Source organism: Haliotis rubra, unplaced genomic scaffold, assembly GCF_003918875.1.
Source record: "Haliotis rubra isolate DU_JTF1 unplaced genomic scaffold, ASM391887v1 Scf376, whole genome shotgun sequence".
Classification (NCBI taxonomy): domain Eukaryota; kingdom Metazoa; phylum Mollusca; class Gastropoda; order Lepetellida; family Haliotidae; genus Haliotis; species Haliotis rubra.
The window spans coordinates 347,944-367,024 of NW_025767053.1; the positions used below are offsets into that span (position 1 = coordinate 347,944).

Sequence of the window (19,081 nt, forward strand, 5' to 3'; positions counted from 1 at the left end):
GCAGAGCCAGCAGAACCAGCAGAAGTGCCTGCTAAACCAGAACTCGAGGTAGAACAAGAAGTTCCAGTGCAGGAAGTTGAACTGGAGCCTGCAGAGGTGCCCGCAGAACCAGAAATACAAGTGGATCCCGTTGAAGCAGAAACCCCCTGTACAGCAAGTCGAAGAGGCAGCACAAGTAAACCCCGAGCCCATTGAAACCAAGCCAGCCAAACCTATATTTGAGACAGGGAAGAATGTGGCCGATGAGCCGGTTGCTGTCCAGGAGGTAGCTTTGGAGTCCCAAGTGCCAGTTCTTTCGCCTGAGACTCAGGTTGAAGAACAAGCTGTTGAAGAAGTGCCCGTGATAAAGGAGGTGCCAGTTAAAGTTCCACAGCCCCCTCTTGTGGAAGAAAAACCTGTCGTCAAGGAGGTTCCAGTCACTATAGATGGTGTTGTTGAAGAGGTACCTGTTGTACAAGAAGTTCCCGTTGAGGTACCCCAAGATCCTATCGTGGAGGAGGTCCCTGTCGTGGAAGAGGTGGAGAAGGTTGTTGATGTTCCAACCGTCGAGTCTGTAGAGCAGGTCCCCGTTGAGCAATCTGTTCCCCAGGTCCCAGAGGCTCCTGAACCACCAAAACGTATAGAAGTACCAGTGCCAGAAACTGAGGCTCCAGTGGCAGTCGTCTCGGAGGTCCCCGCTCTTCCAGAAGAGACCACGGCCGAGGAGGTCCCAGTAGCTGTGGTCTCAGAGGTCCCTGCTCTTCCAGAAGAGACCACGCCCGAAGAGGTCCCAGTAGCTGTCGTCTCTGAGGTCCCCGCTCTTCCAGAAGAGACCACGCCTGAGGAGGTCCCAGTAGCTGTGGTCTCTGAGGTCCCAGCTCTTCCAGAAGAGACCACGCCCGAGGAGGTCCCAGTAGCAGTCGTCTCTGAGGTCCCCGCTCTTCCAGAAGAGACCACGACCGAGGAGGTCCCAGTAGCTGTGGTCTCTGAGGTCCCCGCTCTTCCAGAAGAGACCACGCCCGAGGAGGTCCCAGTAGCAGTCGTCTCTGAGGTCCCCGCTCTTCCAGAAGAGACCACGCTTGAGGAGGTCCCAGTAGCTGTGGTCTCTGAGGTCCCCGCTCTTCCAGAAGAGACCACGCCCGAGGAGGTCCCAGTAGCAGTCGTCTCTGAGGTCCCCGCTCTTCCAGAAGAGACCACGCTTGAGGAGGTCCCAGTAGCCGTAGTGTCCGAGGTCCCCGCTCTTCCAGAAGAGACCACATCTAAAGAGGCACCAATAGCAGTCGTCTCTGAGGTCCCCGCTCTTCCAGAGGAGACCACGCCCGAGGAGGTCCCAGTATCTGAGCCGGAACCAGTCGAAGTTGGAGGTAGGTTATTCTTATCAGAGTTATGATTATCATCAGAATTGACATGGACATTTGGATGATTAAAACTATACCTTTTCAGTCGATTTTAGCGTATGGCAGAAATATTACACGTAGATACCATTCAAATCATTTCTCTCTGCTTATGCGTGTTGGGAGAAACAACTTAAACATTAAATGCCCTTTCTACGTACGCCACAAGTTGGGAATAAGTGAGTGAGTTTAGTTTTACGCAGCACTCAGCAATATTCCAGCTATATGGCGGAGGTCTATAAATAATCGAGTCTGGACCAGACAATCAAGTGATCAACAACAAGAGCATCGATCTGCGCAATTGGGAACCGATGACATGTGTCAACCAAGGCAGCGAGCCTGACCACCCGATCCCGCTAGTCGCCTCTTACGACAAGCATGGGTTGCTGAAGGTTCATTCTAACCCGGACCTTCACGGGTTAGTTGGGAATGAACACAATGGGATAGTTCTTTCCTGACTTATGTTAAGAGCAATGTTCATTAGTAACCTAGCTTGTAATTGAAATTTTGAAAATTTGTATTTGGGTACTTTTAATAAAAAAAGTAGCAATCGCGTGATCACCAATTTCGATCGCTCTCCAACAACACAACACTCATGTATACATAGGGCAGGGTAGTGAAGGGAGAATATATTCCAGAAATGTAGTGAGAACTTTGCATATCAACCTCTCTAAAATTGACAACTACTTATCGTTTCAAAAACTGGTTAAATTTATTCTTCACTAGCAACAGTGATTTCTAGTGAATAGGTAGTGAAGACAAATAATATTTTAGGCATTCACAGACATTCATAGTTCATGGCAGTCATCATAAAAAATAGCTGGGAAGATATCCCTTAGCGAACACCCTTGCTTATCCTTTCGTTACTTGTGAGTGTTGTGCTTGTCACGTCCGAACCTGTGTTGTCCTCAGCCCCTTGCTCGTGCATGGCCAAGGGAGACCCCCACTACACAACGTTTGACGGCGCACACTTGTCCCTGTCCGAGGACTGCAAATATGTCATGGCCGAGGTCAAGGACGCGCCGGGATGTAACGTGAGAGTTGAGGTGAAGAACGAGAGGAGGCCGAGGTCAAAGTTCCCTGGGCGTGCCTTCACGAGACTGATTGATGTGAAACTGGGGGAAGACAGGATTAGGCTGGGGAACGGGAAGCGTATTCTGGTGAGTAACAGGCACACGTGTTCTGTGGTGAATGTTCTGTTTCCTGTGGTTCATGTCTTGTGATATATATATATATATATATACTATGTTCGCTTTGTATGTTCTGTCTTCTGTGCTGTATATTCCATTTCTCATATTCTATGTTTTTTGCCCAGTGTTCCAAATCAGTGCTAAAGAATCAGGTCAGGAAGTTGAGCCTTCGATATTTTAGAGGGAGGCCTTTTAATCACATTCAATTTGTTCTTACAATTTCTTAATAAAAGCCTTTGTCCTATGAATTTAAAAGGGTAAGTCAGTAGCACTTATTGAAGCACAGACGTCCCCAATACTATCCGATCAGTGATCAGTGGTAATTAATGCCAGTCTTTCTATATATAATACACTTCTCCATTCCTGTACGTCTAGAGAAGTAACATGAAGTACCCATTACACTGAACTACAGACCGTAGCGACGATGGTCGAAAGTAAATTTAAACTAGCATTTATAAATGTAAATATTATGGAGCGTCCCTTTATTCTCTATTATGTAATTAACAAATGCTAAGTCACAGCAGTTGACTTAACTTTAGAACCCGACTATATAATTATAACGTTGTTTCAGGAATAATTAGGCGTCAATGAACATAGCTCAGGCTAGGACACTGACTTATACACGAAGAGTGAGTGAGTGAGTTTAGTTTTACGCAGCACTCAGCATTATTCCAGCAAATGGCGGTGGTATGTAAATAATCGAGTCTGGACCAGATAATCCAGTGATCAACAGCATGAGCATCGATCTGCACAACTGGGAACCGATGACATGTGTCAGCCAAGTCAGCGAGCCTGACTACCCTATCCCGTTAGTCGCCTCTTACGACAAGCATTGGTTACTGGAGATCAATATTCTAACCCGGACCTTCACGGGTATTATACACGAAAACCATCTTGACACACCTGTGTGAGAGAAAGTCAGTACTCACGTGAACACAATACACAACTGAAAGTAGGATCGGGTGGTTAAACTGTGTGACCAAACTGGTTGTATATGGACTGCACCTTGTAAGGTGCACCGTTTATATGGTTCACACACACTTTTACCTCCTCAGCCACCCCAGGTAGTGGCAGCGGCGTCAAACAAATATGTCCACTTCCTACTGATGTTATCCCGTCGCAGCCTTGACAATATGATTATTTATTCCTAATATATTTCCAGGTAAACGGAGCACGTGCTGATGTTGGGCTGAGCCGCGATGGGTTCAACATCACTAAAGACGGTTTCTACAACGTTGTCACTACGTCTTGCAATATCGTCGTGAAGTTTGATGGCGACTACATAGCCAGGGTCATAGTTCCCGCCACTTTGAAAACAAAACTCAGTGGTCTCTGTGGCAACTGTGACGGCAGCGAATCCGACGACCTCACCGTCAACGGTCGAAACATCGACAGCTACAGCAACAGGAAGGAAGGACTCCTCGCTCTCGTCAGTCAGTTCATCGTCAGAGACGACTCGGACAAACCCAGCACAAACCCTGTGTTAGTATCTAACGGAATAGTTGTTGTAAGGCAAACTTACAGTGTCAGTTTAACTGTTGTCAGATTAACCTGGGCGGTGATGTTTATTTGTTGTTTAACGCCGGAATGAGCAATATTCCCAATACATGGCGACGGTCAGTAAATAATCAAGTCTGGACCAGACAATCCAGTTATCAACATCATGAGTATCTATGTACGCAATTGGGATACGATGACAGGCGAGCCTGACCATCCGATCCCGTTAGTCGCCTCTTACAAGCATGGGTAGCTGAAGACCAATTCTTACTTGGATTCTTGGCAATGAAGCAGACCAAAGACGCGCATGGTGAAACCAGCATGCAGTGGTGGCAGGATGACATTGAAACAATTGCATGTTGCGCGCCAGCAACACTTGTGTGTGCCCATGAACAACACACATCTCCCCTCCCATCGAGTCCTCACGTCCATCCTTCAATTCCCATAAACAACACACATCTCTCCTCCCATCGATTCCTCACGTCCATCCTTCAATTCCCATAAACAACACACATCTCTCCTCCCATCGATTCCTCACGTCCATCCTTCAATTCCCATGAACAGCACACATCTCCCCTCCCATCGAGTCCTCACGTCCAATCTTCAATTCCCATGAACAGCACACATCTCTCCACCCATCGAGTCCTCACGTCCATCCTTCAATTCCCATGAACAACACACATCTCCCTTCTCATCGAGTCCTCACGTCCATCCTTCAATTCCCATGAACAACACACATCTCCTTCTCATCGAGTCCTCACGTCCATCCTTCAATTCTATGAACAGAACACACACATCTCCTCCCATCGAGTCCTCACGTCCATCCTTCAATTCCCATGAACAACACACATCTCCCTTCTCATCGAGTCCTCACGTCCATCCTTCAATTCCCATGAACAGCACACATCTCCCTCCCATCGAGTCCTCACGTCCATCCTTCAATTCCCATGAACAGCACACATCTCTCCTCCCATCGAGTCCTCACGTCCATCCTTCAATTCCCATGAACAACACACATCTCCCTTCTCATCGAGTCCTCACGTCCATCCTTCAATTCCCATGAACAACACACATCTCCCCTCCCATCGAGTCCTCACGTCCATCCTTCAATTCCCATGAACAACACACATCTCCCTCCCATCGAGTCCTCACGTCCATCCTTCAATTCCCATGAACAACACACATCTCCCTTCTCATCGAGTCCTCACGTCCATCCTTCAATTCTCATGAACAACACACATCTCCCCTCCCATCGAGTCCTCACGTCCATCCTTCAATTCCCATCAAGATCCGGGTTAGAAGTGGTCGTTCTGAAAGCCGTGCTTGTCCTTAAAAAAACATCTAACGGGATCGGGTGGTCAGGTTCTCTGACTTGGTTGATGCATGTAATGACATCCCAACTGAGTACTTCGATGCTCATTATGTCAACCACTGGATTGTCTGTTCCATACTGTATTATATACGTATAGCTGGAATATCACGGAACACCGAACAAAAAACACGTAGCGCCCTCATAGTCGCTGACATAGCGGCATATTTGTTCTAGAATATTTGATGCATGTGCTTATGTCAATCCTTTGTTTCAGATGCCAGCCAGGAGAAGCTTGAGATGTTACCCTGTTCTACCATCACCAAATATCCCACATTCACAGATACAATATACTAGATACAATAATATACCAGATACAAGTTAGTTGCCTCAATAAATCATTTATGTTGCACGAAGACTGTAGTTTGTTGTAAATAGCAGGACGAATAGCAGTGAGCGTGTTCTGTATTACGTCCCTTTGAATGAATTAAGTAACTTCACCGTGTTTGAGATTACCCATAGTGAGGAAACTCGTAGTGACGCAGGTGAAACCACGAGCAGGGGGATGGGGGTGACAAACAACCGATCATCATCACAGAGAATCAGATATTCCCACCCTGCACAGAATGTTTTCCTTGTGATGATGAGTGAGTGAGTGATTATAGCAATATTCCAGCAATATCACGGCGGGGGACACCAGAAATGGGCTTCACACATTGTACCCATGTGGAGAATCGAACCCGGGTCTTCGGCGTGACGAGCGAACGCTTTAACCACTGGGCTACCCATCCGTCCCGATGGTGATGATGCCGATAGCGGTGAATATGGAATATCATTCACACTTCCATCTCAGCCAGTATGTCCGATAACATTTCATGCTTAAGATTTACATTTGTGAAGGTTTACAGTCGTGGGTGGCGTGGGGATTAAACGTTCTATCTTCAACTCTGGGATCGAATCTAACATGGTTGCGTGTGACGTTGTACATCAACCTCATCTATTGTATAAACAACTCATTCCTATCTACTGTAACAACAACTCCTGTATATATTCTCTCAATTCGTTACTCATGTATCACTTGCTTGACAACGACATTAGAACCTATGTCGAAACGTATAATTGTTATTATTCTTCATCAACTCAACTTTTAAAATGCCCATCAAAGAAGTGTGATGTTGGAGTTTGTTAAAGCGGCCTAAAGTCATACTCATCCAAGTGTATACAGTACGAATAGCTAGTGTGTTCACATATCATCAACTTAATGTTTGTCCAATATAGTAAGATGCCCCTATTCTCGACTTATGTTATTTGATACGTCCGCTTTGTTTATATGCGAAATACTCAGTGTTTGAAAATACATTTTGTATTTCACTAAGCTACCTTTCTCATTAAGGTTAGACAACAATCGACTCAAATCCGTAGCATGTTTTTGCTGAAAATGAAGTAAAACTCTTTAAAAATACATCAAAATACATTCATAGCATAATAATTCTGGTCAAATGTCCTTTTCTATTCGGCATGTTTTATTCTGTTTTCGATTGTGCTCTCAAAACTACCACTGATTTGTCCACGTGCCGGCTGCTGGAGGGGAAGGTGCGATATATCGACTCATTGTTATCAGAAACTGTGTTTGATGGTGTGGCTGTAACACCGACAGTTGTGCTGTGACGTCACTCTCAGCTGCGGCGACTGTGACACGTTGATGGTACATCTGAGCGGGCAGCACCGATGTTCACACAAAATCCAGCAAGGCAAAGATTTATCTAAAATATTGTGGTATATTTATGATCCTCCTAAAAGCCTACAACACAAGACCAGACTGCACATGTGTGGTTTTGTACAGAAACTATGTTCTGTTTGTCTGTTGTTAAACTGTACTCAGGAATATTCCAGCTTTATGAGACCCGTACCACAGACAGTGTGCACCTTAATGTGACGGTGGTTAAAATGACAGGAATAGGAAATAGTTATTACATGGATTTGTATTTGATATACGTTACAGAGTTGTATTTGACCTCACGTTTGCAGTGTTCAGTCAAGGAATGTCTCGACTGGTCAACTTCCAGGTGTATAGTATTTTATTCAAAGCAGCGTAGGTTTCGTTTGTTTCAGCATTTTAGAAATCATATGGGTATACATTATACAGACCAACAGCTCACACATCCTTTACATCTTGTGACAATATATTGACTTTGTACCTCATTAACACGTATGTGGTCACTCCCCCGCGTATCTGAGATCGAAGTCAAGGGTTCTCAAGCTACCCTACTCTACGTAGTCAATGCTCACCAGATGGCGCTGACATGACGTATCCAGTATGGTCACAAGAGGGCGCTAAATATGACACACTATGAAGAAACCAGTATATAAAGCACGAGCCAGGTATGTGCGTTCTCTATTGCTGTCCGTCACCATGACACACATGTGGATTTTGCTCGTGGTTGTCATGGTGCTTCCTCTTGGTTCTCATGGTAACGGTTCCTTATATTCTTCGGATGTGAAATTTAGATCCTTGGATATCATTCCTCTTTGTTTATATCATCTTATAACATCAGTGAAACACTCAACAACGTTTATCATTAACCTAAAGCTTCAGCCAAAGGGATGTTCACCATGATGTGTACCATCATAATATTTTTTACAATGTGACATCATTATCAACAGACGAGTTCAAATATTCATTTTTAATAGCAATTAGTGTATGATGCATTCTTGCTGTGTTGGACCGATACCACTGGTATGGCCTCTAAATTAGATGTTCTTATTAGAAGTTCTGATTAGATGTTTCATTATACAATATTTCGGAAACTGCCAGATGAAATTGTGATGCTTTACATCATTTTCAGGTAACACCGATTGGAAAACACTGGACGCCAAGCTGGTAGAACTGGCTAACAGCCCAGATCCTGAACAGCAACCCTCTAAGATAGATCCATCATTTGTTCAGAGAGCAGGAAATACAATCGGTCCTGATGCAGCTTCTGCTGATACAGGGCTGACACCAGATAAAGACAGGATTAAAAGTCTTCTTGATTCAGGGAATCTGATGGTCCCAGGATCGGAGGATTTTAAGGACGAGCTGCAGCAGCTGGTACAGGAAGGAAAAAAGCGCATGAACCCTCTGCCGAGTGATGGACAAGAAGGACCTCTGTCCACGGACATCAGCGAGGCCAATGGTCCCGGAGAAGTAGTTGCTGTTGGGAAGAAGAGGAACAAGAGGAAGAGGAAGACGACTGTGGCAGCACAAAAAGTTGCTAGACGGAGGAACCGTGAACTGAAACGCCAGGATAAACAGAGACTGAGGGAGCTGAAGAAGAGGACACGGTTAGAGAGAAAAAGAAACAGGCAGGTTGGAATCAAGGGAAAGAGAAGGAGGAAACGACCAGTTCCGGTGTTAACGGATGAACAAGTACAGATTCAACCCGTCATGGTGGAAAGTGCGAGGGACAAAGACATGCGACCAGAACTACACACACAGAGATTTGGTTCTTCAAGAAACATAATACCTCTTGAACAGGGTCCAACTGTAGAGAAACAACCTACGAACAGCAGATTACCATCTCGCGTCGACACCCCAAACACAGATACGTTAAAAGTTGGAACTGACAATAAAGAATCAAGTGAAGAGATTGCAAATCCTAGGGAAGATCCAAACGTAGAAATACAACAGGATCGTGCCAGTATCCCCGTCTTTCAACCATGGAAGGTTCAGAACCAAACTCCCGATGAACTGAATAGTGAGGCGACAAATATTGATTCAAGACAAGAAGATAACATTCCCATTTCAGAGGGAGATCCAAACGTAGAGAGACAACAAGATCGTGCCAGTATCCCCGTCTTTCAGCCGTGGAAGGTTCAGAACCAAACTCCCGATGAACTGAATAGTGAGGCGACAAATATTGATTCAAGACAAGAAGATAACATTCCCATTTCCGAGGGAGATCCAAACGAAGAGAGACAACAAGATCGTGCCAGTATCCCCGTCTTTCAGCCGTGGAAGGTTCAGAACCAAACTCCCGATGAACTGAATAGTGAGGCGACAAATATTGATTCAAGACAAGAAGATAACATTCCCATTTCAGAGGGAGATCCAAACGTAGAGAGACAACAAGATCGTGCCAGTATCCCCGTCTTTCAGCCATGGAAGGTTCAGAACCAAACTCCCGATGAGCTGCTGAATAGTGAGGCGACAAAGATCGATTCAAGACAAGAAGATAACATTCCCATTTCAGAGGGAGATCCAAACGTAGAGAGACAACAAGATCGTGCCAGTATCCCCGTCTTTCAACCATGGAAGGTTCAGAACCAAACTCCCGATGAGCTGAATAGTGAGGCGACAAATATCGATTCAAGACAAGAAGATAACATTCCCATTTCAGAGGGAGATCCAAACGTAGAGAGACAACAAGATCGTGCCAGTATCCCCGTCTTTCAACCATGGAAGGTTCAGAACCAAACTCCCGATGAGCTGCTGAATAGTGAGGCGACAAATATCGATCCAAGACTAGAAGATAACTATCCCATTTCACAGGGAGATCCAAACGTAGAGAGACAACAAGATCGTGCCAGTATCCCCGTCTTTCAACCATGGAGAGTTGAGAACCAGGCACCAGATGAACTGCTGAATAGTGAGGCGACAAATATTGATTCAAGACAAGAAGATAACATTCCCATTTCAGAGGGAGATCCAAACGTAGAGAGACAACAAAACCGTGCCAGTATCCCCGCCTTTCAACCATGGAGAGTTGAGAACCAGGCACCAGATGAGCTGAATAGTGAGGCTAGAAATTACAATACAGGCGAAGAGCAGGAACCTCTAGATGGAGACGCGACGCGATTTAGGAGAGGCCTTAAAATGCAGCAGGCCCGTTTTATTCCCAGACAAAGAATTATGGGTCGGATGAAGAGAGGTATTAACAGGATATACAAAACTGTGAAGTCTCATTTTAATCATCAAGCAGCTGATCGAATCAAGCGAGACAACAGATTCAACAGGAGGTTCAAGCAGTTCAATTTGATGATGGCCCGCAGATAGTGACCCAGGTAAGAAGTCGGAGTGGGATGTCATTGGAAGGGAATTACCTTCATGTGAGAAAGGGGAAGTCTAGGCAAACCGAATTACCAAATGAGTGGCGTTGTGTCTAGTATCTTGTAGAGGACATTTCACGCACACTCGACTTGTTTCATGTCTGAAAGCGTTAACACAATATTGCCACGACCATGTTCGGCTTGTCGAATGCTTCAATGCCTCCATTGTGTGCCTTCCCTGCGTTGCCCTTTGCATCTGTTGGGAGTAGCAGAACACCCAGTCTGAACAAAAATCACCTAGTTTTCTTGAATTACTTTAGGTCACATGCCAGGAAGCGGTGTTACCTTACGTTGCTACAACGAGCTGTTTAAATTGGGAATGCCCCACCAAAGTATGTCTCACCACATCTGAAACAATAATCTACGTCTCACCATATACGCCACAACAATCTACGACTCCGCACAAACGACACAGCAATCCATGTCTCACCACATACACCACAACAACCCATGTCTCACTACATACGCCACACTGATCCATATCTCACCACGTACGCAACAACAATCCATATCTCACCACATACGCCACAACAATCGATGTCTCACCACAAACGCCACAATTCTCCATGTATCACCACATACGCCACACTGATCCATGTCTCACCACATACACCACAACAATCCATGTCTCAACACATACACTACAACAATCCATGTCTCAACACATACACTACAACAATCCATGTCTCACCACATACACTACAACAATCCATGTCTCACCACATACACTACAACAATCCATGTCTCAACACATACGCCACAACACCAAACACACTGTAACAAACCATCTTTACACAAACGATGATTCTCAAATCTTTTTCTTTATATGCAGCATCCCCGACGACACCCTAAACATCGCAGCAGACTTTAAGACCGGCGACAACGTCCCGTTACAAGGATGGTTAGGCCTCAACTTACTATGGTCACGTGATGACGCATGTCTCATTCTAACGAAATACGACGGTACACTGGATCATACAATAAAAGGCTGCAAATATTGCATTTGTGTTCATGTTTTGTATTGAATCGTCTTTAAGCTTTGCGAATGTCAGTGTTGTGAGTGTATGTGTTTATGTGTGTGAGTGACTGTATGTGTCTCACCATCCATGTAGCGTTGTGTTTGTATTTGAGCAGTCTCGGTGTTAGGACGGCATGTCAACGGCGGCAACACTCGCAATGACGTTACGCAATGGCGACACATTGTGCGCAGAAATAATCACTGTTCAATATTACAGACTGTGACATGTGAACGCATTGTGGATCTCACTGTTTTCACAACAAGCATACTTATAATGCCGGTAGGGGACACGTAGAGGACACCCAGCAAAGGAATGAATGTGATTGTACGCCGCTTGAACTATGACACGGCGATGTTCACCTACAGCGAGCGAGTTTGGTTTTACGCCGCTTTTAGCAATATTCCAGCAACATCGCGGCGGGGGACGCCAGATATGGGCTTCACACATTGTACCCATGTGGGGAATCGAACCCGGGTCTTCGGCGTGACGAGCCAACGCTTTACCCACTAGGTTACCCCACCGCCCTGTTCACCTACGACCGCCTCCGTGGTGTAGTGGTTAGAGCGTCCGCCCGGAGAGTGGAAGGTTGCGGGTTCGATCCCCGACCGCGTCATACCAAAAGACGTTAAAATATGGTACTTGTTGGTCCCTGCCTGGCGCTCGGCATTAATGGGTACAAGGACTGGTCGGCTCGGAGTTAGTATAATGTGTCTGAGTGGCGTATTCATGCTTCACTGCGGCATGGTATCTCAGTGGGCTAGCACTATAAAACCAGCTTAAGTCTGGGCTAGTACAAGCAGCCACACATACATACGCATGCACGTCGTCATATGAGCGAAATATTCTCAAGTACGACGTTAAACCCCATATCACCTATTTAACCTACAGTATATTGTCTGCATTGTGACATCGAACTCGGACATAAATGGGGATGAGCTACCACTTGACTACATGGCTTGAGGGTGTCAAAATGAAATCATAGAAATCCGTAGTCAGCAATATTATATGTGTACCTGTAGGTGTATCATGGCGACGTGTAGTCATGGACACCATATTTATATCACAACATGCCCAGTTACCTGTGGTGGTTTAGTCTGTTATGGTAGCAGACCCGGATCTACCTCCACCCCGGGTCAGGCTGACGGCGATGTACTACACTGTACTTCCGGATCTCGCGTCCTGTAACGGGAGACTGTGTTAAGTCGTGTCTAAGTCCGCGGTAGGTGAAGTAAACGTGATATGGGGAAACAAACTCTGTAATTGTCATATCATTTGTCATAAGACATATATCATCAAACAGATGATTCAACGGCGGATATGCTATTGGGAGAGGTTTATCATGAACTGATTTCAGTTAAAGTCAACAGCCTGTGCAGGAATGTTGTGTGTTGTCATGACTGCAGGTAGTAGGCCCCAGGTATAACAGAGTCCTAGCTGGTGTCACCTGCAACACTTACCTTGTTGACGTTCCGTGTCCCCATGGTGTGACACTGCTCCACAACTTGCCATTGTCGCCTATCGAGTGAGTGAGTTTAGTTCTAAGCCGCACTCAACAATATTCCAGCTATATGGCGGCGGTCTGTAATAATTGAGTCGGGATCAGACAAACCAGTGATCAACAGCATGTGCATCGATCTACGCAACTGGGAACCGATGACATGTGTCAACCAGGTCAGCCAGCCTGACCACCCGATCCCGTTAGTCGCCTCTTACGACAAGCATGGGCTACTGAAGACCAGTTCTTACCCGGATCTTCACGGTTCGTCTCCTAACGATAAAACAGTTACCATCTTTATAAAATGTTCGGAACTAACATGTCTTTTCTACATGCCCAGATACATCATTGCGATTCGATCCACGCTACATCAGACTGTAAACACGCTATCGTATCGTACGTGCTTAATACTTCTTATCGGTAATTCTCCGTTTACTGATACTCTTAATGATATTTATGTATTCTCAGAGAACATATAATAGACTATGGTCTCTGGTATGCTATCTGTCACGATTAAAATGAGTTCCATCTCTTTAATATATTCATAGGCCACGACAGCACAGAAGCTGTCACGTAAGTAGCCGTTATTCGATATATATATATATATATATATATATATATTGAATTGGTAGCAGTTTTCCATGGTTTTACTGGATGGAGTTTGCCTCATAACAATATTAAAGAAACCAAAGGTCATATTTGCAATCAGTTCGCTGAAAACTCTGCTGTGTACACTGAAATACAGAAATATCACACAACGCTGCTGACTTTGAATGCTCGTAAACATCTGTCACGTGACTGTATATCATCCGGGAGTGTGGCGATAGGTAAACGCAGAACGAATCTCACACAGCACAGCGCTCCTCGGAACCACGTCCGGGATACCTGGAAAACCCACATGACGTCACACATCCGTGTCCAGGTTCAATAATAGCCGAACCGGACACAGCGCGAACACAGCTTATAATATAAACACCCGGAAACCTGCGTCACTACAAGTCAGTCGCTCACAGTGATACAACGTGACCGAGTCTTACTGTACAGAAGAAAGAAACTGCTTCGTGAATAATCTAGATATTGTCTTTCATTTACCGAGAATTGTTTCAAGTCATACATTGGTATTCACCAGACATGTCCGTTGTCACCGTGTACACAAACCAGCCGCTGGCGAAGGTCCCCCGGGAATTCCAGGGAGCCCTGACAAGTCTGGTCCAGAAGGGTGTAGAGGCGAGCAGAGAGGTGAGACTATCATACGTATATACAGTTGAATATGTCTCCTGTATGTTCCTAATAACTCCTTCATTTGTTTTCCTGTAGCCTTGCTACAAGCCCATGGATGTGTAGTAATTCAATCCTCCAGAGAATAAAGTCTAGATACTGTAACCTTGCTACAAGCCCATGGATGTGTAGTAATTCAATCCTCCAGAGAATAAAGTCTAGATACTGTAGCCTTGCTACAAGCCCATGGATGTGTAGTAATTCAATCCTCCAGAGAATAAAGTCTAGATACTGACCTTACAGCTACAAGTCTGTTATTTATCCTTAAAATCTTTTACAAATTATCATTTAATTTCAGAGAATACCTTAGAGACTTGTGCAAGACTAGTTTTTATGTTACAAATTATTTAGTCTACCTTAGGAATCCACCTAAATCATCGGAATCCACCAATCATTAATATTGAAACAGTTGCAAAACATTAACATTATAGTTACGATACTGTACACTGAGTCTGAATCAAGTTTATGAATGCCAACCATTCATATAGTTTGTCTGTACCACTAGTGGTGCATGCTCAGTGACATGTAGTGTTCTACTTAAGTGCTTTACTAAATATACAGTGGGTAAGCACTTAAACAAGTGTAACATTCCTGTCACATTTCAGAAACATGACAAAACAAAAGAAACTGAGACCAAGAAAATATTTGTTATTTCATTCCTCCAAGATCAGAATTGACCTGTCTAATTTCATATTTAAACATCCGGCAAACGAAAGCTGACACTTGAAAATTGGATTTAATAAAGAAAGTAACGAACACAAGCAATATGTACCGTGCTGAAACCAGTCGTCAAAACACTGTAAAGTTTAGGTCCAAAATTAGCAAACAACAGTGTTGCAGGATCTCAGTTCGGTTGGTGATGGTTTAGCACCTATAAAATATCAGTGTATACTTCCTTTTCTGACTCTTAGGTATATATTAGTTAAGAAAGCTGTGAGAAACACAGGTCACAACACAATAAGCTGTGGAGAGTTGTTTCCCTTAAGTGTGTTAGTATCCGCATATTTGCCCTGATTAGTTTAAGGTTTGTCAGAATCATTTGTGTTTCACCAACGTGATACATTGTCACCTTTGAGTTTCAATATCAGGCTGACATGACCTGATTTAAGTGTAACAATGACTGGCAGCTGTAATCCCCCCTCACTCATCCATACAAGTGGTTCAACATTTTGACTTCATTTCATGATTGACCAGGTTGTCGTGGTGCGGTTGTGTTCGGACGAGAACATGACGATGGGCGGCAACTTCCACCCGTGTGTGTTCGCAACTCTGGAGACATCAGCTAAGCTGTCCCCGGCCAGGTGTGGGGAGGTGCTATCTCAGCTGGAGAACTTCCTCCACACCATGCTCCAGATACCCACAAACAGGTAATGTACACAATGTTGTAATGGTTCACAACTTTAGAAACATCACACACTTAAAACATATCACTAAGGTTGTAATGGTTGGAAAAATGACCCCGTCCAGGCCATTGCAAACAAGCCAAACTTCACTGCGTGTGTAAAGTCAATCCTTGGTCAGTTTCTCAGTGTGTGTGATGTTGGATAGTAACTAAATATCCCTATTTAGTCTCAGTTTGGACATGCAACGTATCACTCACTAGCTGTGCAACAAAGAATTGGTGTTTATATATATATACTATATTGTTCAGTATTTGGTTTGTCCTCCATCATTGTCCTTGATATTGCTTAAAGTGTCGTAAAATGTACAGTGGCAGCGTACTTTGTGGAAATGTTTTCATTTTCATCATCTTTGAACTTTAGAAATTGCTTATTCAATTTATGATCTTATTCTAATCATGGTCATCATGGCTGCTATATAGAAAATTTATATTTTCGCTTTACTCAACAATTTCTCATGAATCCTGAACTATGTGATATACGGCACATGAGTCACTTGTGGGTAGCTAAACAGCCTTAAGGCTCTATTCTGCAGTAGTATGGACAATGGGGATGCGGGATCAGTCTGTTCAGTCTTTAATATCCTCCTCTCTACCACCTTGTGTTACAGAATCCTGATCCGCCTCATCCCTGTAGAGTCACACCTCTCCTCCTTCACCAGCCAACAACAGCATCTCAACATCGTCGGCTCCTGAACATTTACATGGGCCACGTACATTCTGTAAATATGTAAATAAAGTTATTCTACAAAATCACAGTACGACCCTTCCCTCATTTCCACACGACTTGTCTCCTTGCAAAGGATGCCACCAACCATACCAAAATCCATATTGCATAGATCGATGCTCATGATGTTGATCACTGGATTGTCTGATCCAGTGATTACAGACCACCACCATATAGCTGGAATACTGCAGAGTACAGCAGTAAACAACAACAAACAAACAAATCATTTACCTTATTTAAACACATTACATTCCATGCAGTCAGTGGACTCTCACACCAAGTTTGCAACACAGTAAAAGAGACTGCTTTAGTAGTAACTTTCAACCATAAATGGACAAACTAGATGATGGCAAACATGTATTTTATTGAGACACACTGCTCAAATATTACATGACAAATATATACAACCAGGTTATCATATCCAGTGTATAGACAGAATGGATGCACCTCCATTGTCCAAGGTGAAATATCTTCATTCTGTTAGGGAAGGCAAATAGATACATAAATGCTTTTCTGGGTGGGCATATATACCGGTATATAAATGCTTTTCCGTTTAGTTAATTATCTATGACATTTTAATACCACTGATAACAGTCATTAAATATAGTTATGATGTCGATCGAGATGCTTTGCTTCTTACAAGTATTTGATAAATGCAGATGAAGAAAGATCAAGACCACTTGCTTCTTTATGAGTTTAAAGGATAAGATTACTTTTTTTTTCAGCCCATACAGTGGCAAGTGAGATAAGAAATCTTTTATCATTTAACACTTGAATGAAAAAATATGGTAAACAGACAAAAATATGGACAGCCTTATAAACACCCTTGACCTGATCACCATCTCTATTTCATTTAGAAGTGTGTGGAAGGGATTTTATTGGAGACAGCAAGCGATTCTAGAACACAGATACAAGACAACATCTCATGCTGATAACATACTACAGAATTGACACAATTGCGCAGATCGATGCGTATGCTGTTGATCACTGGACTGTCTGGTCCAGACTCGATTATTTACAGACCGCCGCCATATAGCTGGAATATTGCTGAGAGCGGCATTAAACAACAACCAACCAACAGAACTGACACTATTTCTTGCACATTTCATTCTTTCATTGACAAAATCCCTAATCCATATGACTGCCAATCAATACCAAACATTGACACAACATGCCTTCAGTGAACACTTCCAATGAGACATTTCATACACTTCTTGCTCAGGGTCAAGACATTACATTCGTTATGGAAAATGGTAACTGCTTAAAAGTCCTATTAAATAGCAACAGTCCTAAAAAGGCCTCTACAGGACACCAAGTCAATAGTGCTTTATGAATTATTCATCATGGCCACATTGTGATTACTGATCAGTTTGTTTAGAGTGGTGTTAACCTACTATAGTCTGTTTGATTTCATTTTAGACCTATGAATTGATCACTAACACAAAATCTAATAATTGCAACAAAACCAAATTTTGCACAGTCCCAGGAAATTGACAGACCAACTCTGATGATTTGTCTCATAATTTTGGACGCCCAAATAAAAATGTTGTTTAACAAACAATCATTAGTTTGTTGTCACTTTTCGCTATTTCTTACGAGGGGGATCACTTGCTGGTAGAACAGCCAGGTAATCAACAAGCGTGTGTAGTGAAATTTCAATTTCACACGTGCAACTCGCACATCTAGCTGAAAAGCACTTATTGAACAATGGCAAGCCAGTGTATCATATTTACAGGACGCCTATTGTCAGTTGTAAACTTCTCTACTTTTATATGTTGGCCAACATGACCCAATAAGAATACAATCAACAGAATAAAATATTACAGACACAAAAATCATCATTCCCCAAGAACCTTGATCTGGAAACTTTAATATATTTTCGAAATCACTTACTTAACATACTTTAACAACATCACCAAAGTATGGATGAAATAACTGGCCCACTTGCCCAGAGCAGTTTCTGGTTGTCACTGGCCTAGGGACCAGCAGACTCATCCATGTACAAATGAGGATATAACAGTAAAGACATTTCATCCTGAACAAACCTGGTGTAACAACAAGCAACAACAATACATTAACAAGTGTGAGTGAGTGAGTGAGTTAACCAGGTATTTCAGCCATGTCATTACAAGTCAGCATCAGGTGAGACAATCCAAAGTGATGCGGGTCTGATGTTGGTGAAGCAAACAAAGCTAGAAACAGAACTGGAGCAAACTGGGAGTTGACGCCACAATCAATACGTGTAAGACTGAAATCAGGTCATGCAGCTATACACTTGGACTGAACCAGGAGTGAGTGAACATTTTATCACAGCAAGGCAGCAGCAGCAGCAACACAAGAAGTAAAGCAGAATCATTAACATCAGGTTGTTCTCATGGTGAGGCATTCCGTGTCAGAACACTTGACTCATGAAAATCTGGATAGAACTGGTCTGCAGTAACCCATGCTTGTCTTAAGAGGCGACTAATGGGATAGGTTGGTCAGGCTCGCTAACTTGGTTGGCATATTTCATCAAATTCCAACTGCGTAGAAAAATGCTCATGATATTGATCATTGGATTGTCTGTTCCTGACTCCATTATTTACAGACTACCGCCATACAGCTGGAATATTGCTGAGTGTGGCGTTAAACAACAAAAAAACTCCATGCTTGTCTTTCAGGGAATAAAGTTAGACAGCAAAAAGGCAGTGCTGGCAGACTTGATAC

General features: G+C 43.6%; 2 protein-coding genes and 1 long non-coding RNA gene across 3 annotated transcripts; all 3 read left to right on the forward strand.

The window, feature by feature from the left end:
- Positions 1-52: 52 nt before the first annotated feature.
- On the forward strand, positions 53-5,785 carry LOC124286100 (zonadhesin-like; the record flags this gene model as incomplete). Its single annotated transcript, XM_046722431.1, has 4 exons — positions 53-1,343; positions 2,286-2,533; positions 3,726-4,045; positions 5,647-5,785. Coding segments are annotated over 4 exons (1,881 nt in total), but the record flags the coding sequence as incomplete, so codon positions are not given.
- A 4,267-nt stretch (positions 5,786-10,052) lies between these two features.
- LOC124286093 lies at positions 10,053-11,457 on the forward strand. Its single transcript, XR_006900947.1, has 2 exons — positions 10,053-10,412; positions 11,290-11,457. It is a non-coding gene; the product is annotated as an uncharacterized LOC124286093 (long non-coding RNA).
- A 2,337-nt stretch (positions 11,458-13,794) lies between these two features.
- LOC124286119 lies at positions 13,795-16,404 on the forward strand. The gene is made up of 3 exons (XM_046722460.1): positions 13,795-14,210; positions 15,444-15,616; positions 16,260-16,404. The coding sequence occupies exons 1-3, from the start codon at positions 14,103-14,105 to the stop codon at positions 16,342-16,344; spliced, it is 366 nt and encodes a 121-aa protein (XP_046578416.1). The 5' UTR covers positions 13,795-14,102; the 3' UTR covers positions 16,345-16,404.
- The last annotated feature ends 2,677 nt before the right edge of the window (positions 16,405-19,081 follow it).